Source organism: Balaenoptera ricei, chromosome 3, assembly GCF_028023285.1.
Source record: "Balaenoptera ricei isolate mBalRic1 chromosome 3, mBalRic1.hap2, whole genome shotgun sequence".
Taxonomy (NCBI): Eukaryota; Metazoa; Chordata; class Mammalia; order Artiodactyla; family Balaenopteridae; genus Balaenoptera; species Balaenoptera ricei.
In genome coordinates this window covers 180,091,852-180,113,183 of record NC_082641.1, presented here as the reverse complement: position 1 = coordinate 180,113,183, position 21,332 = coordinate 180,091,852, and the positions used below count along the sequence as shown (strand labels likewise).

Below are 21,332 nucleotides of genomic sequence, written 5' to 3'. Positions count from 1 at the left end.
ATTTATTGGGCTTTTCTCTCATGGGCCCTCAGGGAGGGCGAGGGGGCGACGTTTGCGGGGCTGGACGCGAGCCTCAGTTTCCCCGCTGGTCCCTGGTGGAAGCGAGGGGGTGGTCCCAAGGCCGCGGCCGCGGTCGCGGGGCTGCACGGGGCGGGTGGGCAGGGGGGCGGCGGCGCCACCTTAAGGCGGCTCTGCCCGCGGCTCCCGGCCGAGCCCCGCCGGAGGGAGGCGGCTCTGCGCGGGGCCCGTCGCCCGCGCCTCTGAAACCGGCCGCCGCTCGCCCGACCTTCTGCGCCGGCCTCGCGCCCCCCGCCCGGCAGGGGCCTCGGCGCCCCTCGGTCCCCGCGACCCCGCGCGCTCGCTCGGGGGGCGGGGGACTCCGGGGTCCCCTGCCCCACGCCGCTGCCCCCTTCTTTCTCGGGCAGCCCCCCACCCCAGCCTCTCCCCCATCCCGCCGCTGCCTCTCCGCCCCCTCTCCGCCCCCGTCCCCATATCGTCAAGCTCAGGCGGCGTGGGAGGGGGGGCCTCCCGAATCGACAGGATGTACCCCCAGGGAAGGCACCCGGTGAGTGGGGGGCCGGGCTGCGGGGGGTAGGGGGGGTCGCGCGTCCGGGAACTCAGACCCCGGCTTCCCACCCCCAGACCCCGCTTCAGTCCGGCCAGCCCTTCAAGTTCTCAATCTTGGAGATCTGCGACCGCATCAAAGAAGAATTCCAGTTTCTTCAGGCTCAGTACCACAGGTGAGGGGGGGCGGGGGCGTCCCGCCCCAGGGGCCCCGGGATCTCACCCGGGGGCTCACCTGGGGGCGAAGGGCGGGGCCCGCTGGGGTGAAGGGGCGGGGCCTCCAGCGTGCAGGGAGGAGGGAGGGGCCCCAGGGGCGTGGGGAGGGAGGGCTTCCAGGTAGAATCGCAGGTGAGGAGGACGGATGGTCCAGTGCTGGGACATTTTGAGCCTGGGAAGGGATGGGGTGGGCCTGGGGGCGGGAGGTGGGGTGTGTGTGTGAGGAAGTGGGGCGGGGGAGAGCCAATCCCATCGCTTTGGAAACTGGCCCAGAAGGGGTCCGTGGGTGTCCCTGCTGGGGGGGCAAGGAGAGTGGGATCCCGATGCCCCGTCTCCTTCCCAGCCTCAAGCTGGAGTGTGAGAAGTTGGCCAGTGAGAAGACAGAAATGCAGCGACATTATGTCATGGTAAGGCGGGTTGTCAAAACGGGGCGGGGAGGGGGGGAGAGTGGGGAAGAGGGCTTGGCTGTGAGTGGAAACACGTGGGGTGTGAACCCCGACTCTAGTACCACTCTGGGGCAAGTCCTCTGCCTGCTCTGGGCCTCATTTTCCCTCATCTGTAAAGTGGGCTGCTTGGGATTCTAGACTGTCCCTCAGGGCCCTCCCAGCTCTTAAGAACAATAAGGCAAGTATGCCCACTCTCCTCATGGGCATCTCTGAGGGGCTAGGGTATCTGGGTACTGCCCCCCTCCCCCACTCCCCTGGGGAGAATGGAGGGGGTTCCTGCTTTCTTCTCTGGGCTCTCCCTCTGGGCCCCCAAGGAGCTGGGAGGCTCTGGGTCCTGCTGTGATCCCCCCGAGTCTGGGGGCCGTTGGAAGACCCAGCATCACCCAGAGCAGCTGGACATCCATGGGTACGGTGGACGTTGCCAGACAGCTTTTCCTTTGCAGTACTACGAAATGTCCTACGGGCTCAACATTGAAATGCATAAGCAGGTAACTGTGTGTTGGGGGTAAGGGTGTCCAGTGGGAGGGGGCGGCGGTCTGGAAGTTGTGAGAGGGACCCAGCGCTCCCTCTGCTCCAGGGAACAGAGGTCTTATCCTGAAATCTCTGGGATCAGGGGGCCAGGTTTCAGCCTCATGAAAGGAAAATGAACTTCTGGAGACCCTGTCTACGAGAGAGTCGGGCAGTGGACAGGGGCCAGGCGTCCCTGTCAAGGAAGGCTCATAGCAGAAGCCAGCAGCCAGGTCAGCCAGGCTGGGGAGGGACTTCTGTCCCAGGAGGGGGACAAATGGACAGTCTTAGAGGTCCCTTTCAGATCAGCATGTCTGACATTTGGAGATGGATCCTGAGGGTCTGAAACGGACCCCAAGGTTCTGTCGCTGTTTTGAATGTTCTGAGATTAACCCTAATGATCTGAGGTTCTGAGATTGTCCTCAGCTTCTGAGTGTGATCTCAAGGTTCTGAGTTAGACCTGAAGGTTCTGCAATGGACTTCAGTTGCCCAAGTTTAACCCCCAGATCCTGAGACTGAGCTCGAGATTTTCTGATGGTTTCTAAGGGCAGGCGAGGATTCTACCACCCATGCACCCTGATGTTTTCTAAGGGGATGAAAGGAACCCCGAGATTCTGAGGTTGAAGGAATCTTGGATTTTGTCCATCCAAATATTAGAATAAACGGGCAGAACCTAGGGTCTTTCTGGTGGGTGGGAAGAAGTAGGGGTATGCTGGGAGAGCCTGGGGGCACCTGCCTTTGCGTGCTTTTCTGGGTCTCTGGGGGCTCTGCTGCGTCTGGTGTAGGTGGCGGGCGGCTTGTCTGCCTGGAGCATGGTGTGGTCCCATGGGTGCATGAAATAGACCTCCTTACAGGATGGAGGGTAAGGGATAGGGTCCCCGCCCTAGGAGCCTTCGTTCCACCCTCCTGGTAGCAGATGGAAGACACAAACCTCACCCAGATACACACAGCACCCAGCACTCCTGTAACTGAGGCAGAGGCAAAGCACAGGCTGACGAAACACCCCCTTACCCACCTACATGCTTCCACTCTGTTCAGCCTCTATGGGGCATCCCCTGCCCAGCCCCGGTCCCAGATGAAACCTACAAGTAAAACCACACTCTTTGTATCCTATTTCTATCCTCTGACACCAAATATTTCGTTTTTGCTGCACCAACCAGTTCTCCAACTCTGACACCAGCTGGGTGTCCTACACATCAGCTCAATCCTAACACACTACCCAGAGACAGTGTAGACCCCACAGGTTCAGGGATCAGCCCCCCAGGACTGCCCCCACTTCAGATGCCTATTGCAAGTCCAGACCTCCTGGGCTTCTGACCCACCAGCTATACATCAAGGTTCCCGTGACCCACTCCTCGGTCTGATAATTTGCTATAATGGCTCACAGAACTTGAGAAAGCTCTTACTATCACCCTTTCATGATGAAGGATATAACTCAGGAACAGCCAGATGGAAGAGATACACAGGGCAAGGTATGGAGAAGGGCATGGAGCTTCCGTGCCCGCTCCAAGCGCCCCCTCGCAGCACCTCCATGTGTCCACCTACCGGAAGCTCTGGAAACCACTTCAGTTAGGGGTTTTTAGGGAGGCTTCATTACCTAGGCACGATTGATTTCACCACTGGCCATTGGTGATTGACTCAACCTCCAGCTCCTCTTGCCTCCCGGGAGGTCAGGGGTTGGGGATGGGATTGAAAGTTCCATCCCTCTTAATAAACTCACGTGCAGGTGAAACGGAGGTCAGGGGTTGGGGCTGGGATTGAAAGTTCCATCCCTCTTAATAAACTCATGTGCAGATCAAACAGGCTTATTGTGAATAACAAAAGATGCTCCTCTTGCGTCTACTACTCTGAAATCTCTAGGGGTTTAGGAGCTCTGTGCCAGGAACTGGCGCAAAGAGCAAATGTATCTTTCTTTCTTTCTTTTTTTTTTAACTTTTTATTTTATATTGGACTATAGTTGATTAACAATGTTGTGTTCATTTCAGGTGTACAACAAAGTGATTCAGTTATACAATATGCATGTATCTATTCTTTTTCAAATTCTTTTCCCCCAAATGTATATTTCTTATATCACAGCGTCACACCCCTGAGTGTGGTGCTCTGGGGTCGCCCCTGACTGCAGCCCCAGGGCGCAGGCACGACCCAGAGAGGGGCCATGCCCAAGAGAGACCTGGGCCCAGCCAGGGCTCAAACTCAAAGCTCCTCGGGGTCCCAGTCTGCGCTGGGCGGCTGTGCAACTGCTTTCTGGAAATCTCTGTTGAGTGGGTCTGGCGGGTGGTGTATCTGTCTGTTCTGTCTTCCGGCTCAATGCTGCCTGGACATCAGGTGGACGGTGTCCTCGCCAGGCTCTCAGTCTATCCCGGAGCCCGTGCCCCACACTTGCACCTGCGGGTGACAGGCCCCTCACCCCAAGCTTTACAAAGGCTTGTTATGCCCTGGAGTGGAGGTTCTGGATTGACAGCCTCCCCTCCAAGCCTCCTCCCCATTGCTTCCTGCCAGGCTGAGATTGTGAAGCGCCTCAGTGGTATCTGTGCTCAGATTATCCCCTTCCTGACGCAGGAGGTGAGTGGGTTTGGTGGGGGGATGGGGAGCGGAGCTGGAAGAAGGGTGGGGGAGGGGGTCTGGCTGGATGCCACAGGCACTGGTTCTGCTGGGTGGCCTGGGGGCCTGGGCACTGGCTGGGCTGGGGCCTTAGGGATGGAGGGGGGGGTGTTGGCTGAGGGGGAGGAGGGGGGCTCAAGCCTACAGCCAGGCTGCCTCGGTCCAAGTCCTGGCTGTGTGGCCTTGGGCTAGTGGCTTGCCCTCTCTGTGCCTCTGTCATGAAATTTAGAACAGTTGATACATACAAGGTGGTGAAGATGATGCTGAGTGCTTAGTAAACACCCAATAAAAATTAGTCCTTAGTACTTTGTCCCTATGTTGAGTGAAATCAGCCAGTCACAAAAGGACAAATACTGTCTGATTCCTCTCACCTGAGGTCCCTAGCTAGAGTCAACACATCCATAGAGACAGGAAGTAGATGGTGGGGGCCAGGGGCTGGGGGAGGGGGTGGGGAGTCAGTGTTTCCTGGGGACAGAGTTTCCTTTTGAGAAGATGAGAAAGTTCTGGAGATGGATGGTGGGGCCGGTCGCAGGACAATGTGAATGTACTTAATGTCACTTAGCTGTGCACTTAAAGGTGGTTAAAAGGGTAACTCTTACCTATTTGTAACCACAATAGTACAAAAAGGTGGAACAGGGCAGATAAAACAATAGAGTATGAGCACTTCATTGAAACTTAAAAAAATGAAGTTAGCCCTTGTGCAAATGCCCCAAGTTCTTCAGGACCTTTGCATCCCCTGTTCCTGCTTCCATCTGGAGCATCCTGTCTCCAGAGAGACAAGAGGACGGATTCTGACACAGGGTGGATACAGGGGGGCCCTCACTGTGTTGGGGACCAAAAAAAGGGAAAGGTGCTCCTCTTGGTTTGGACCTCATTGAATCTGAGGTTTCTGGGCTCTTGGGATGGAGTGAGATTCTGTCTGGTCTCAGACTTAGAGATGGTGTCTGAAAGCCCAGGATGGGGACAAGGTGGCCCAGAGTGAGAAAGGCCAGAACCACAGGAAACAGGGTAAAAAGACTTTAGGAAGGAGTGAATTAAGACACACATGTGTGCCCCAGCAAATTCCATGCTTCTAGACTAGGAGTCAGCAAAGTATAGCCCGAGGGCCAAGTTACCGGCCCTTCACTTGTTTTGTAAATAAAGTTTTATTGGCACACAGCCACTCCCACTCATGGCCTTATTGTCTATGGCAGCTTTCCCCATAAAATGGCAGAGTTGAGGAGTTTCCACAGAGACCCTCTGGCCTGCAAAACTGAAAATATTGACTCTCTGGCCCTTTACAGTCAAAATGTACTAATCCCTGGCCTGGACACACACTCACAGGCATGACCTGTACAGGAGCGCCTGGTTAGCACCCTGACACCTCCTTAGTGGTGTCACACAGCCCAAATCCCCATCCTGGGTAGTTGCAGGTGCACAGGTGGCCTTAGAACACACACAGGAGCAACCAGCCATGTGTGGCCATTTACATTTGTATTAATTTATATTTCTTTTAAAACGTATTACATTAAACTTACATGTAAATTTCTATTAAATTAAATTAAAGGATGCATTCCGTTCCCAGTTGCACCAGCCACATATCAAGTGCCCATGGCCACATGTGGCTTCCGTATCCAACAGTGCAGATTGAGGACATTTTATCACTGCAGGAAGGTGGGGAGAGGAAGGAGGGAGGGTGGGATGAGGGTGGGGTGCACGGGGCCTCTAGAGGCTGCCAGTTTGTATTTTGTGACCTGGGTGGTTGGTACTCGGGTACTGATGTGTACAGTGGTTCTTTACTGGGGGTGACTCTGCCCCCAGGGGACACTGGGTGATGTTGGGGACATCTGTGGTCATCACCCCTGGGGGTGCTCCTGGCATCGAGTGAGTGGGGGCCGAGGATGCTGCTCCACACCCCACAGTGCCTGGGACGAACGCCCACAGAGGGTGACCCAGCCCCCACGTAAGCAGTGCCGAGGGAGGGACCCTGATGTATAAACCCCGATTTCTAATTATTAGTTTGAACTGCACTTAAATGCTTTGTTTCTTTGTCTGTCTGTTTCATGATTTTGAAAGGAAAGGGAGAGAGGGAGAGAAAGAAACTACAAAGAGCAAGCGAGAAAAGGGGCTTCCCTGGCGGTCCAGTGGTTAGGACTCCACGCTCCCATGGCAGGGGGCACGGGTTCGATCCCTGGTCAGGGAACTAAGATCCCGACGCCAAAAAAAAAAAAAAAAAAAAGTGAGAGAAGAAGAGGGGCCCCGGAGGGCATGGCCTGGGAGGTGGGGTTGCCGAGCAGATGGGGGGCTCTCCTGAGCGCCTCCCCCCCGCCACCCCCAGCACCAACAGCAGGTCCTGCAGGCCGTGGAGCGGGCCAAGCAGGTGACCGTGGGGGAGCTGAACAGCCTCATCGGCGTGAGTCTTCCGGCCCCCGCCCCACCCTGCCGTGGGTGGTGAAGCTGGGGGTGCCGGGTGGGCAGCTGGCCTGGGCTCTGGCCCCCCTGGAGACCCCAAGGGTGCGCTTCTGCCTGGACCCTGCCTGTCCGGGCTCTCTCTCCGTAGCCTCTTGCGGGGGGGGGCGGCGGGGGGGCGGGGGGAGGGCACGGTCGGGGCCCCGCCCGCCCCTGGCCCACCCCCCTCCTCTCCAGCAGCAGCAGCTCCAGCCGCTATCCCACCACGCCCCCCCTGTGCCCCTCACCCCTCGCCCGGCTGGGCTGGTGGGCGGCAGTGCCACGGGGCTGCTGGCCCTGTCGGGAGCCCTGGCCGCCCAGGCTCAGCTGGCCGCGGTCGCCAAGGAGGACCGGGCAGGCGTGGAGGCCGAGGGGTCCAGAGGTGAGTGGACATCACCAGATGCCGCGGGCTGGGGGCACGCAAGGGCCCAAGGAGAGGATAGCAGGACCATCAAACTCATGAAAGGGCCTGCAGGGTCGCGGGTTCAACTCTATTCCCAGTGGGCTGTGTGTCCTTAGGCAAGTTCTGTCCCTCTCTGGGCATCTATCTGAATGGTGCAGGGAAAGGATTGTCCACCCCTTGCAAGGGTGTTGGAAGGAGAAGGGGGGTTCTGAGCTGGGAAGGGGGCTTTATACACTGTGGAGGGCTCTGCGCTCTGGCACGGTGGGATACAGACCCCTCATTCTTTTTCCTTCTCTCTCTTCACCATGCCCCCGCCTGCCAGTGGAGAGAGCCCCGAGCAGGGTAAGTTGAGGGGCATGGGGGATTTGCCCTCTTGTCTAACATTTGCTTTGTCTTCACATGCGGCTGAAGTTGCTTGTTCTGAGTTGATAGGGGCTCAGAAGGAGACCGCGTCCTGCTTCCTCACTGTGTAGCCTTTTGTTTTGGTGGTGGGGGGGGATGCCCATAAGACTAGAGTTTTATTTACTTAAAATTTTCCATCTCTAGCGATTTTTTGCAATTGAATAAATAAATGCGTGCCCGGGTAGCATTCCAGCCATCCCTCCGTCATTAATTTATCCCTCATCCACTCCATTTTATCATATACAAGAGTGCTGACCAATAGAAATATCATGTGAGCCCTGTAGGTAATTTTTTTAAACTTGTTTAATTTTGAAATCATTACAGATGCCCAGGAGGTTGCAAAGAAATGTACAAGGAGGTCCCATGCACCCCTCACACAATGATAACATCTTACACAACTAAAATACCATATCAAAGCCAGGAAACAGACATGGGTGCAACCCACAGGGCTTATTCCCACTTCACGGTTTTACATGCACTCGTGTGTGTGTGTGTGTGTGTGTGTGTGTGTGTGTGTTTATGCAGTTTCAGTCACACGTTTAGCTTTGTGTAAACCACTGTAAATTTTCTAGTAGGCACATTAAAAAAGTTAATCAGGTGAAATGAATTTCAATAGTAAATTTTATTTAACACAATGCATCTAAAATATTTCAACCTGTAATCAACATAAAACAGTCTGTTTTTTTGTTTTTTGTTGCTTTTTTTGGAGCAGAGAAAGGTTTATTGCAGGGCCATGCAAGGAGACCTGCAAGGTTGGCTCATGCCCCCCACAAAACCCAAACTCCCAACCTGAAACAGTTTTAGTGGGATCTTTTCCGTTCTTTTTATTGTACTACGTCTCCAAGATCCGAATGCATTTTGCACTTAGAGCTCATCTCAGTTCGCACTAGTGCCCCCCACAGGGGACCCTGGGCGATGTCTGGGGACATTTGTGGTTGTCATGACCCCACTGAGTCTGCCCTTGGAAGGTCCCTTTTCCCAGATGGGAAGCTTGAGGCACAGATCCTAATAACAGTGAAGGGGATCCTTGGTTTTGGCTGGACCAGGACGCAGTCTGGGGCCCTGTGTCTCTGCAGAGTGCATCCCCCTCACCCCCAGAGAGTGTGGCGGAAGAGGAGCGACCCAGCGGCCCGGGTGGCAATGGGAAGCAGAGAGCCGAGGAGAAGGATCTGTCGGGACCTTATGTGAGTGGGGGGCACACATGGGTGGGCAGACAGTGTGGGAGGCGGACCAGCCTGAGAGATTGATTGCCCCTGTGGGTCGAGAGCTGGGAAGGAGGTAAGGATGGCTCCTGGTCTCTGGCTCTTCCCCCACTGCACAGAGGAGTAAAGTGAGGCCACACAGCACCTCTTGGACACTCAGCTCCATCTCCTCCATCCTCCTCCATTGAAGGATTCCCCCCTCCCCCCGGCCTCCCTTGTACTTGAGCAAATGAACCAAGCTCCAGAACCCCAGTCAAACCCTCCTGAAGAGATGTAAGGGGGCGTGGAGGCAGGAGCATGGCCAGGGTGAGCTCTCTCCCCCATGTCCCCCCAGGAGAGTGATGAGGACAAGAGCGATTACAACCTGGTGGTGGACGAGGTGAGTCGGGGTCCAACCTCCTCCCACTCTGACCTCAGGACTAGGAGGTCTGGGCACAGAGCAGGCAGTGGGTTATCTGGGGAGTTGGGGGACCCAGAGGGAGTAGGGGTCCTGGTGTTCCCCTTTCTATGGGATGGCTGGGATGGGGATGGCATGGGGCCAGGGGAAGTAGGAGAAACTGGGGCACCCCAGGCTGACCTCCTCTCCATAGCACAGGTGGGGAAACTGAGACCCAGAGAACCCTGGATGTGGGCAACGGAAGCGGCTTCAAGCCCTGGCTCACGGTCTCACTTTGGGGGAGTGACACCCCCTTCCCCGGCCTCACTTTTCCCCATCTGTTCAATGGGGGAAAACAAAACCAAGCCCATATATAGTCCTTGCTATTTGTGCTTATGTCATTTAACCCATTTTACGGATGAGTCCACTGAGGCTCAGGGAGTTTTCATAATCCTCCCAAGGTGGGTCCTAAGTGCCCAGTCTAGAGGTTGGCGTGGGACATGGGCAGGGTATAGAGAGGGCCTCTCCTTCCCCTGCCACTTCACCCCACCCCCCCCCATCATCACCTCCAACCCAGGACCAACCCTCCGAGCCCCCCAGCCCAGCAACCACCCCATGTGGAAAGGCACCCATCTGCATCCCTGCCCGTCGGGACCTGGTGGACAGTCCAGCCTCCTTGGCCTCCAGCCTTGGCTCACCGCTCCCCAGAGCCAAGGAGCTCGTCTTGGTAAGGAGTAGGGGAAGCCTTGAAACTCATTTTATTCATCCTGGGGACCTGGAAACAGATTCTACCACATTAGATGTGGGGTGTTGAGAAATGAAGCAGGCTGTTGTGGTCCAGGATTCCCTTCCTGATTATTTTGCTGCCTTCCTAAAAACCACCTCTACATTAGTCCAGTAATTTTTCCCAAGTGGACTCACTCTACCGAACCTCAGTAAATCTGAAAAGGCAACTTTGTAAATAATATTAAAAGGCAGCTCACCATCTTATGTGGAAACCAAGTATCTCTTGCAATAAATAGGAAATCCGGTGAAAATAAACACAGTGAAATTATAGAATTGCTGGCTTGGCCAGGCTGATTCCAGCCCTGGGAGTGTTAAGGCCTTGGGGACACACCAGCCCCAACCTGAGATGTGGTCCCTGTAAGAAAAGATGACCCATATCAGAACAACTCTGTCCTTGGGCCTCCTGATGTTTAATGCCAGCCGTATGGACCACCTAAAAGCACTCCGCCGGGCATTCTCAATTCAGCTCCGTTTGTCCCTGCCCCCAAATCTTCCCCAGACCCCTGCCCTGCCCTTACCAGGGAGACTGTCGGTTTCTAGGCCTCCCCTCCCAGCAGGTTGCTATGGCAACTGCCAAGGTTGGGGCTCCCATCGCATCTCTTGTGCCCTCCTCCCACTCCAAGGAGACAAAGAGGGGGAGGGGCAGTGCTATTCTAATGGAGAAGGCCCCCCTGGTCCCCACGTTGGCACCATCCACTCCCTGTCGTGGGTGTGTGAGTGTGGCTATCACAAAATGTGTGACCTTGTAAAGGAAAGATAGGGTGCAACCCACACAAGACGAGGATGTGAAGTTTCTTGAAAGGCAAAGGAAGCGATGGCAGAAAGCCGAGACAGAGCTTGTTCCTCTGTGAAGGAGGTCCGGCTTCCCCTCTCCTCCAGGGTCCCCATGGGGAGGGACAGCGGTGGGGGAGCTCCTCGTGGGGAGCAAGGGGGTGCCCAGCTATACTGGGTGAGGGTCTTGCATCTGGGAGCATACTGTGGTCTCCTGCTTCGAGAGCCCATCCTAGAGTTTGTTCCTTGGCCCTAAAGGATGCGACAGCCTCTAACTTTGTGCATCGCCTTCTCTCGTGATCCCTGTGCGCCCACCATGCCCCAGATGTAGGAATAGTCACCATATCCCTTAACCTGTGGTTGCCCTGTGTACCTTATCACACGCATGCGCAGTTCTCCCAAGATTGCCTGGGTTCCCGTGGGCACGCACGTGTGTGCACCCCGTGGGGTGGACGCTCAGGCATCTGCCTGGTGTTCCGATGTGTGCAGATGCTCACACGGGCCCCATGCTCAGGAGGTCGGCTATGGGGCCCGCTCCCCTGGTGTGTGTGTCCCTGCATGAGCCCTGGCCTGCTCCAGGTGTACTCCCTCCTCCCACTCACCTTCTGCCCAGATCCTTGGGCTGCAAGGCACCAGGTGCCTGGGGGTGTTCAGCCCTGCCCTTTCTCCCCCAGAATGATCTTCCTGCCGGCACCCCTGCCTCCAAGTCCTGTGACTCCTCCCCGCCCCAGGACGCGTCCACCCCTGGGCCCAGCTCCACCAGTCACCTCCGCCAGCTCGCGGCCAAGCCAGCACCTTCCACGGACAGTATTGGTGAGCACCTGCTGGTGCCTGCCAGGACAGGCCTCCTTTCGGGGAGTTCTAAAAAATGGTGGGGGGTGGGGGAGGCAGGACGTGTGGATTCCAGCTGGGGCATTGCCTTGCCCTTTCCATGACTCAGAACTAGACACTGCCTCACTCTGGGCCTCCGTTTCTTCATTGTCTTGGCTTGATGGGTGGGGAAACTGAGGCCCAGAGAGGGGAAGTGACTTGCTCGGGGGCTTCAGCCCAGTGCTGGAGAGACAAGCTTTGGAGTTAGACAGGCTTGGGTTTCAGGCCAGCTTTGGACACTCACCGGCTGTGTGACCTCGGGCAAGTGATCAACCTCTCTGAGCCTCACTTTCCCCATCATTAACGTGGGGATGACAGTGCTCCTCTTTTCTGTCTTGTGGCCGGGCTCTGGCTGGTTCTGGAGTCCCAGAAAGAAACTAGCCCTGGAACTTGCTTCAAGGAGCTCCCAGGTGGTGGGGGAGAAGACCCAGACCCCAAAATTCCCAGCTCTCTGTGATCAGGGCTGGGGTAGAGGAAGGGACCCAAGATGGGCCAGGTTGGAGGCAAGGGGTGGAGTGGGGAGGCTCAAGGATGTTCCTGAGATGTTGCTGGACATTGAGTCTGGGTTTTGAAGGATGAGTAAGAGTTCAACAACTGAAAAAGGAAAAGGAAAGGCTTGTTGGCCAGAGGGAACAGCATCTGTAAATGTCTGGAGATAGGACAGGGTATGATGGATGCTGGGCCAGAGCATGAGAGCCTTGGAGCTCCCCCAAGGCAGTGGAAGGCAGGATTTGGATCCAACGTGTCTGAAGATCTGTCTTTGTCTCTTCTCTCTCAGCCCTGAGGAGTCCCCTGACCCTGTCCAGTCCCTTCACCACATCCTTCAGCCTGGGCTCCCACAGCGCCCTTAATGGGGACCTCTCTGTGCCCAGCTCCTACGTCAGCCTCCACCTGTCCCCCCAGGTCAGCGGCTCTGTGATGTATGGACGCTCCCCCATGGTGAGTCCTCAGGGTGGAAGATGCCAGGAGGTGTGAGCAGGGCCCAGGGGCTGGGAGCTGGGAGGAGAAACCAGGTACACACAGAGAGACCAGGGAATGGGGAAAGGGAGGAAAGTCCTGGCTTGGCAAGTGCATGTGGGAAGACGATCTGAGGGTCTCAGTAGCCCCACAAGCTTAATACAAATAAGCACCTGTGACTGTGGGAAGAGCAACTGTGATTATGTTGCATTAAGAGAACCAGAGAACCTCAGCCATGGGATGTGAGGGTCCCCTTCAGCCTGGTGTACAGTTGTTTGCCCTGATTTTTAAGGGACTTTTGTGATTCTGGTAGATTGTAGAGGAAGGACTACCCCAGGGAGAGGACTGGAAGTGATGTACCATGGGGAAGAGTTGAAGGAGAGGCATGAGACTCCTGAGCTGGGGCAGGGGGAGGAGACAGGGTCTGCGTGGGCCCCAGAGGGCAGTACTGGGACCAATGCTTGCTAGAGTGAGCCATCCTGAAGTGGGTGTAGATGCCTCCAGAGGGAACAAAATGCCTGTCATTGGAGTTATTCAAGGCCTGAGGCTGGGTGGGCACTTGCACGGGGAGTTGTAGAACAGGGGTCAGCAATGTTTTCTGTAAAGGGCCAGATGGTAAGTATTTTTGGCCTTGCAGACCAGTTGATCCTTATCACAACTACTCAACTCTGCTTTCATAGCTCAAAAGCCACCATAGACAACATATACAGGAATGGGTGTGGCTGTGTGCCAATAAAACTTTATTTACAAAAACAAGCAGGGGGCCAGAGTTTGCTGACCCCTGTTCTGTGCACTGGACAGAAGATTCATCAGGATCCTTCCACCTCTGGCGCCATAGGATTCCCCAGCCAGAGACCTTGGGGTTCCCTCATGTGAAAGCCTCCACTTTCCCATCTGTAGGATGGGTAAAGGAAAGGGCATCTCCCCTTTCTTGGGGAGGGGCTGATAAACAAATTGGGGGGGTGTTCTCTGATAAACAGAGAGGAATATGGCAAATGAGCATGGGAGAGGGCAGTTGTGGGTTTGAGTCATCCGCCCATGACACCCGGTTGGCGTTTTGGCAGATGGCATTTGAGTCTCATCCACATCTCCGAGGGTCGTCCATCTCTTCCTCCCTGCCCACCATCCCTGGGGGAAAGCCGTGAGTACCAGGGTGGGGCTCCCTGCCTCCTCTCAGGTGCTTACATTGTGGGGTGGGTGTTGGGCTTCCCTTCTGCCTTTCCAGAAAGTCTCTTCTGTAAGATAATCGGGGCTCCTGGAGTTGCTCTCTGGATAGAGGGTTATGTAACAAGCAAAGCCTACACTAGTGGTTCTCAGCAGGGGGTAGATTTTGTGCTTCCTTACCGCACCCCCCAACCCCAGGACATTAAGTGATGTCTGGTGATATTTTTGGTTGTCACACCCAAGTGCTTCAAGCCTGTAGTGGGTGGGGGCCAGGAATGCTACTCAACACCCTTCAATGCACAGGACTGCCCCACCCTAGAGAATGACCTGGCCCCAAGATCAGTAGAACTTTCTGCCTTGACGGGAATGTTCTACACTTACAGCTGTCCAATCTGATTGCCATCAGCCATCTGTGGCTTTTGAGCACTTGAAATGTGGTCACTGTGACTGAGGAACTGAAATTTTAAATTTCTTTCAATTTAACTGGCCCTGTGGCTGGTGGCTGCTATTGGACTGCGTTCTCTGGAGCTCACAAGGCATCTTCCTGGATCCTCTGTTCCAGGGAGATTCACTAAGTGCTTGCTTACCATGCACCAGGCCACGGCCGGACCCCTTCCTCTTCAGTATCACGCTGACCTTTGATCCTGGGGCCCCGTCCCTAAACGCAGGGGGGCACAGGCAGGGGGGTGAGGGTGGGGACGGTCCCGGCTCCCCGTGCGTCATGCCCCACCTCCCGTCCAGGGCGTACTCCTTCCATGTGTCTGCGGACGGGCAGATGCAGCCGGTGCCCTTCCCTTCTGACGCGCTGGTGGGCGCCGGCATCCCGCGGCACGTGCGGCAGCTGCACACGCTGGCGCACGGCGAGGTGGTCTGCGCGGTCACCATCAGCGGCTCCACGCAGCATGTGTACACGGGCGGCAAGGGCTGTGTGAAGGTGTGGGACGTGGGCCAGCCGGGCGCCAAGACGCCAGTGGCCCAGCTGGACTGCCTGGTGAGGGCGGGGCGGAGCTTGCAGGCCAGCGGGGCGGGGCTTATAGGCCGACCCGGGTGGACCTTACAGGCCACCTAGGGGTGGGGCTATAGGCCAATGGGTGGAGTTTATAGGCCAACCAGGGTGGGGCTTGTTGGCCAATTTGGGGCAGAGCTCTTAGGGCACCCACAGGTGGAGATTATAGCCCAACAGGGTTGGGGCTTATGGGCCAATGGGGTGGAGCTTATGGGCCAACCAGGGGCAGGATTTATAGGCTAATGAGGGTGGAACTTACAGTCCAACAGGATTGGAGATTAAGGCCAATAGGGTGGAGTTTATAGGCCAACCAGGGGCAGAGCTTACAGGCCAGCTGGGGTGGCTTCTTCAGCTGGGCTCCGGCAGGCATGGCTGAGGGTCCTACCCCACGCCCTTGCTTCTCTCCCCTCCCAGAACCGGGACAACTACATTCGTTCCTGCAAGCTGCTGCCGGACGGCCGGAGTCTGATAGTGGGTGGTGAGGCCAGCACCTTGTCCATCTGGGACCTGGCGGCCCCCACCCCTCGCATCAAGGCGGAGCTGACCTCCTCGGCGCCCGCCTGCTACGCCCTGGCCGTCAGCCCCGACGCCAAGGTCTGCTTTTCCTGCTGCAGCGACGGCAACATCGTGGTCTGGGACCTGCAGAACCAGACCATGGTCAGGTGGGTGGCCGGTGACCTGTGACCTCGGGCAAGCCCCTGCCGTCTCCCCTTTGTGCTGTGGGAGCGACCTGGGAGGATGCTGAAACAGCACCACCTCCAGGATGGACACCTGGGCCCTCCTTCCTCCAGGCAATTCCAGGGCCACACGGATGGGGCCAGCTGCATCGACATTTCTGATTATGGCACTCGGCTCTGGACAGGGGGCCTGGACAACACCGTGCGCTGCTGGGACCTGCGGGAGGGCCGCCAGCTGCAGCAGCATGACTTCAGCTCCCAGGTGCTGCATGGGATCTGGCAGAAGGGGGACACAAGCTCTAGGAATCTGGCCTCCCTTCCTCTCCCCCTGAGGCACCCACTTCCAGATGCCGGGCAGGACCAACTACCTGCTCTCTGTGTCCATCTTTCTTGTCCTTGAGACAAATCCACAGACCTTCCTCTTTAATTCTTCAAAGACAGTACAGGGAAGCACAAAGGAGCTGATTCGTATCAAGCTGTGGGGCTACTAAGACCCTCAGATCATCTTCCCAGATGCTCTTGCCAAGCCATTCCTCTGTTCCTTTGTCTCTTGTGTAGCTGGTTTCTCCTCCCAGCCTTCAACCCCTTGACCCTACTGAGAGCTCCTGACCACCGCTCCCCACCAGGACTCATCGTGGGGGAGCTGCTGACCCCAGGGGACAGATAGGAGCCGGACACAGAGAGGTCTCTATTGGGGGTGCTGTGGAAGGCCAGATTGAAGGATGTGGTGAAGGGGTTGGACAGAATCATGGGGCTCCCCAGGGCTGAGCAAAGAGTCAAGGACAGGTCTCAGATACCCTGGACCCAGATCCTGTCTCCCATTGCCTTGGGGGCAGGTTGTGAGCTCCTTGGCCTGTTCTTTAAGACCTCTGTGCTCTAGTCTCACACACACCATGCCCTGTGATACCTCTGGACCTCCCCACTTACTGTTCCCTCTGGCTGACATGCCTTTCCTTTCCTTTCTCCCATTGGTAAACTCCTACACATCCTTCAAAACCCATCTCCAATTTGCCCCCTCCTTGAAATCTGGTGGGCACTAGCCCCCAAACTCTTTCTTTTTTTACCTTCTCTTTAGCTTGAAGCTTCCTTTGATAGGGAAATCAGGGGTGCAGGTGGGTATAGTTGTCCATCCCGTGTCCCCAAAATTTAGATGGGTGGCATACGTATCTGGTGATCCCATGGTGAATATCTCGCATCCCACCGGGCCCTTCTTTATACAGGAACACTTCTGTATGGCCAGGAACATGTGAAACCTTCCAGGCTTTGCTGTGAATTTATGGTTCTTTCCACACATGTCTCATTTGTCAGTAAGACTTTGAGAGGCTTAGGATGGGTGAGGGCCTTACACCTTTCTGTGCGGTGCTGGGCATGGGGCACAGACTGATGAAGCCACTGCGTACTTTCAAATCAAAGTAAAAATTGGTGTTGGCAAGTGGGGAAAGTTCCAAGTTGGGAGTCAGAAGGCCTGGTCTTTGATGGACTTGCCATGTGACCTTGAGCTGGATGTGGCCTCAGCTTCCCTTCCACCATCTGCTGAAGGGGAGCTACTGTCCTTGCTGGCGTTGCCCCCTCCCTCCCTCCCTCCCTCCCAGAGCTGTTGTGCGTTCAGAGCAGATAATGGATATGAGGCCCCAGGGTTCCGTGTAATTCTGATTAATATTAATGATTCAACACGCAGTTGCCTGCTGCGCTCCAGGCCCAGGGCCAGCTGCTTCTCCACGCGGGAGCTGCAGCGGGAGAGTGTTGGACATCTCCCCTCCCCGCCCTGGCCCCCCAGCTCTGGGCATCCCCCCCCACATCCCAAGGGGTTTTTCATCTCGTCTCTTCCCTCTTCACCCCCAGATTTTTTCCCTGGGCCACTGCCCCAACCAGGACTGGCTGGCGGTCGGCATGGAGAGCAGCAACGTGGAGATCCTGCACGTCCGAAAGCCCGAGAAATACCAGCTGCATCTTCACGAGAGCTGTGTGCTCTCCCTCAAATTTGCCTCCTGTGGTGTGTGTCTGCCGGTCTGGGGTGGGGACTCCGGGGAGCTGGGGCAGGGTTGCCAAAACACAACCACAACCAAAAAAAACCCACGACAGAAAAAGGGGGTCCCTGGTTTAATTTGAATCTTAGGTAAACAATCATTCCTTGTCCCATTCTAAGTATTGCGTGGGACATACTCTAAAGGACAAAGAATTTGTTAGCATAAGTAAGTATATCCCAAGTATTTTGTGGGACATACTTACACTAAACAACACATAATTTATTAGCATAAGTATGTCCCCCAAATACGTGGGACATACTTATACTAAAAAGCAACTAATGTGTTAGTGCAGGTATATCTCAAATAGTGCATGGGCTATACTTACACTAAAATTTTTTTTTGTTTGTTTTAGTATATAGATATGTCCCAAGTATTTCATGGAACTTACATATACTTAAAAAAAAAAAGCCGAACAAACAGAGAATGTACTATATGGGACCCACTGGTACTAAAAATGATGTGTGATTGATCTCGGAATCAAATGTAACTGGGCACCCTCTTATTATCTGACAACATTCTCCTGGGGCTCCCCCTTCTTGAAGGCCAGTTGGAGCCCTTTGGGGTCTTGGCTTCAGTATCTGGAATGTGGGGGGGAAGCTCGAGCATCAGCTAAGGGGCCTCCTGTCCCCCAGAGACGGGCAGAGGTGTGAGAAAGGGAGCGAGAAGAGAGGCCAGACCAGGCTGCCCGGCCTCTGCCCACAGCCCCCAGCCCTGGCTTCCTCAGGTCTGCCCCGCTCCTGAACTCCCTGCCCTCCTTCCCCCAGGGCGGTGGTTCGTGAGCACCGGGAAGGACAACCTGCTCAATGCCTGGAGGACGCCATACGGAGCCAGCATCTTCCAGGTACTTCGTGTCTGAGGTCCCCATCCCCGCAGGACACCAGGTGCCTGGGGACCCAGTGGGGATTGAACAGGGAAGCGTCCCCACCAGCCACGAGCTACTAAAGCAGAGCGGTCAGCCCGAGGGCCACATCTGTGCACAGCCTGTTTTTGTTTTTAATTGCGATAAAATGTATATAAAAGTTGCCATTTTAACCATTTGTAAGCGCACAGCTCAATGGCATTAAGCACATTCACACTGTCGCGCAGGCGTCCCCACCATCCATCCCCACAACTTTCTCATCTTCCCAAACTGAAACTCTGACCCCATCAAATACTGACTCTCCATCCCGTCCCCCAGACCCTGGCCCCCACCATCTACTTCCTGTCTCTGTGGATTTGATGACTCATATGAGTGGGATCACACAAGATTTATCCTTTTGTGTCTGGCTTCTCTCACTGAGCATCATGTCCCCAAGGTCCATGAACGTTGTAGCAGGTGTCAGAATCTCCTTCCCTTTTAAGGCTAATATTCCACTGTATGGATGGACCACATTGTGTTTATCCATCACCCGTCGACGGACACTATGGTGGTTTCCACTTTTTGGCTGCTGTGAACATTCATGTACAAGTTCTCGTGTGCATGCATGTTTTCATTTCTCCTGGGCAGATATCTTGGAGTGGAATTGCTGATAATTGTTTAATCTTCGGAAGAACTGCCAGACTATTTTCCAAATTTTCTATTCCCACTAGCAGTGTGTGAGAGTTCCGATTTCTCCCAATCCTCAACAACACTTGTTCTGTTGTCTTTCTTATAGCCATCCTGCTGGATGTGGAGTGGTTTTTGCATTTTTAAAAGGGTTGTAAAAGAAAAAGGAGATGATGTAACACAGACTGATTTGGTCTCTGGACGTATGGCCAGAGCGCATTTGGACTTAAGTGAGCTTTCAGGTCAAAGCCTAAAAATTTACTATTGGCCCCTTTACAGAAAAAGTTTGCAGAGCGCTGGTGTAGGTCATCCTGCTGTGAGCCTTAGCCCTCTGCTGTGCTGTGTGGCCTCATGCCTGGTGCATACCCTCTCTGAGCTTCCCAGGAAAGGGCAGTTCTCCTGTTCCAGAGAACCGAGGTCTCGCTCTTCCCAGGAGCATTGTCACCTGTCCAGATGCTCAGCTCCAAAGGACCTTTCTCTGGAAAATGTGTCACCCTCCTTCCCTCCCCGCTGCTAGGCTCCCCACGCTGGGCTCCCGTGAGTCCTGTCTTGGGCCCAGCCTGGACCACAGACTCACCCTTGCGGGCAGTCTCCTTGCCTCTTTGCTCTGAACTTGCAGGTGGTCAGGAGCACGAACCAGACCGTGCTGGCCTTGGCCGTGCCTCACTCTCCCTTCTCTCTCCCCCTTCCCCTCCCTGTCGACAGTCCAAGGAGTCATCCTCCGTGCTGAGCTGTGACATCTCTGGGAATAACAAGTACATCGTGACAGGCTCTGGGGACAAGAAGGCCACCGTGTACGAGGTGGTCTACTGAGACACCACTCTTCCTGCACCCCTGGCCCAACTCCTGAGGGAGGGGCAACCAGGACCCCCTCTCCAGTCCTACTCTGAGCACTAAGTCTCATCTGCTCTCTGGCTGACCCCCTTACGTCCTCCCCTGCTGGATGTGGGACCAGATGTGCAGGGGGACTTTGGGGAAATAAATAAATGTATTTATCACAACTGCCTTTCTGTCTTGGGCCGAGGAGCCAGGAACCTTTGCTCTTTCCGGGCACTGTTCCGGAGGGAAGGCCACTTGCTAGCTGTGTCAGCCTCTTTTTCCTCACCTGGACACTGAAGGAATTCATTCCGCATGAAATGCTGAGGGGTCGACCACAAGAAATGGGTGTTGTCTTGGGCCGTGTGGCTTCCATTGTGCCATGTAACAAACAGCCCCCAGATCTCAGTTGGTTGAAACAATAGATGTTTATTTCTCACCCATGCCCCTGTAGCAGGTGGGGCTCGACTCCAAGCAGACACTCAGGGCTCCAGGTGGAGGTTTTACCACCTCAATGTGTAGCTTTTGAGGCCAACGTAGCAGGGGGGATGCTTTTACATCCTTGGCCCCAAAGCTTCACCTATCTGCTCTACTTCCAGCCCGTGGGACAGACTCACCCCAAGACTCTGCCCATCTACAAAGCGTTAGGGAATATGGTGGAGCACGAAGGTATTTGGGGTGCAGTCATGTTTCCTTTGTGACTCAGTGATAATTCCTAAGAGCCTGGCACACAATGCCCAGCCCACGGTCAGGTGCTGAGTGGGGGTCACAGTCCCAGAGGAGGTGACAGCAAAGAGAAGAGCTGAAGGAGAAGAAACAGCCATTTGGAAGAGTGATGGAAGGATGTGCTGGGAACAGAGGGAACAGCATGTGCGAAGGCTCAGAGGTAAAGAGCTTGGCCGTTGTGGAAGTCAGGAGAGGAGGGGGGTGGGGTTTCCTTCTCAGCTCCGGATCAGGCTTAAGCAGAGAAAGCCCATGGAAATGTGAGCCAGATTTTGGGAGAGGCCGGTGGGGGTGGTGAAGCCATCAGAGCTGGGTTCTGCAAGTTCACGGGGGCTGCCACGAGGACCATGGGTTAGAGGGGGCTGGGGGGCAAAGCAGGGCTGCTGCTGGGAAACTTCTGGAGGGAGATGGCAGGGTGGCAGGGTCGCTGCTGGAAACAGTCATGCCCAGGGGCTTTCTGAAGGCATGGGATGGAGATAGATAGGATAATTCTCCAGCTAGGCAGACCAGACCCGTTGACGCCACCTGGGATACTGCTCATCCCAGAAGGACGGGGTGAGCAAATGGTGATTTCAGAGCCCCACTGAGACGGTGGAAAAGTGCTGGCCAGCAAGAGCCACCCCGTAAACTAGTCTCTCCCCCTCGGCACAGCTGACATTGGCTGCATAATTCTTGGTTGTGGGGCCGTCCCAGGCATTGTGGGGTGCTAGGCAGCGTCCCTGGCCCCCAACCCCTCAAGGCCAGGAGCACTCCCAGTCGTGACAAACCACATTTGTCCCCAGACATGGCCCAGTGTCCCCTGGGGGTTAGACTCAGCCCCCCAGGTGAGAAGCACTGATCTAACGGGACACAGGTAACTTGGGAAG

At 55.5% G+C, this 21,332-nt stretch overlaps 1 protein-coding gene across 5 annotated transcripts; it reads left to right on the top strand.

The window, feature by feature from the left end:
* The first annotated feature begins 240 nt into the window (after positions 1 to 240).
* TLE2 (TLE family member 2, transcriptional corepressor) lies at positions 241 to 19,928 on the top strand. 5 transcript variants are annotated; one of them, XM_059918785.1, is made up of 21 exons: positions 246 to 565; positions 643 to 740; positions 1,124 to 1,187; positions 1,670 to 1,714; positions 4,233 to 4,295; positions 6,390 to 6,543; positions 6,650 to 6,726; positions 6,960 to 7,143; positions 7,487 to 7,506; positions 8,643 to 8,750; positions 9,103 to 9,147; positions 9,722 to 9,871; positions 11,376 to 11,514; positions 12,350 to 12,510; positions 13,593 to 13,669; positions 14,434 to 14,683; positions 15,113 to 15,360; positions 15,490 to 15,637; positions 17,218 to 17,368; positions 18,167 to 18,243; positions 19,633 to 19,928. In XM_059918785.1, exons 1-21 carry the CDS (start codon positions 542 to 544, stop codon positions 19,738 to 19,740), a joined length of 2,391 nt encoding a protein of 796 aa, XP_059774768.1. In that variant the 5' UTR covers positions 246 to 541; the 3' UTR covers positions 19,741 to 19,928. The 5 variants fall into 5 exon arrangements, 4 of the variants coding, with proteins under 4 accessions (XP_059774765.1, XP_059774768.1, XP_059774767.1 ...); XR_009502571.1 differs by lacking the exon at positions 6,390 to 6,543 and adding an exon at positions 6,135 to 6,276 and having other exon boundaries at positions 241 to 565; positions 6,652 to 7,143; positions 15,461 to 15,637; positions 19,633 to 19,719; XM_059918782.1 differs by lacking the exon at positions 6,390 to 6,543 and adding an exon at positions 6,135 to 6,276 and having other exon boundaries at positions 244 to 565; positions 6,652 to 7,143.
* Positions 19,929 to 21,332: the final 1,404 nt, after the last annotated feature.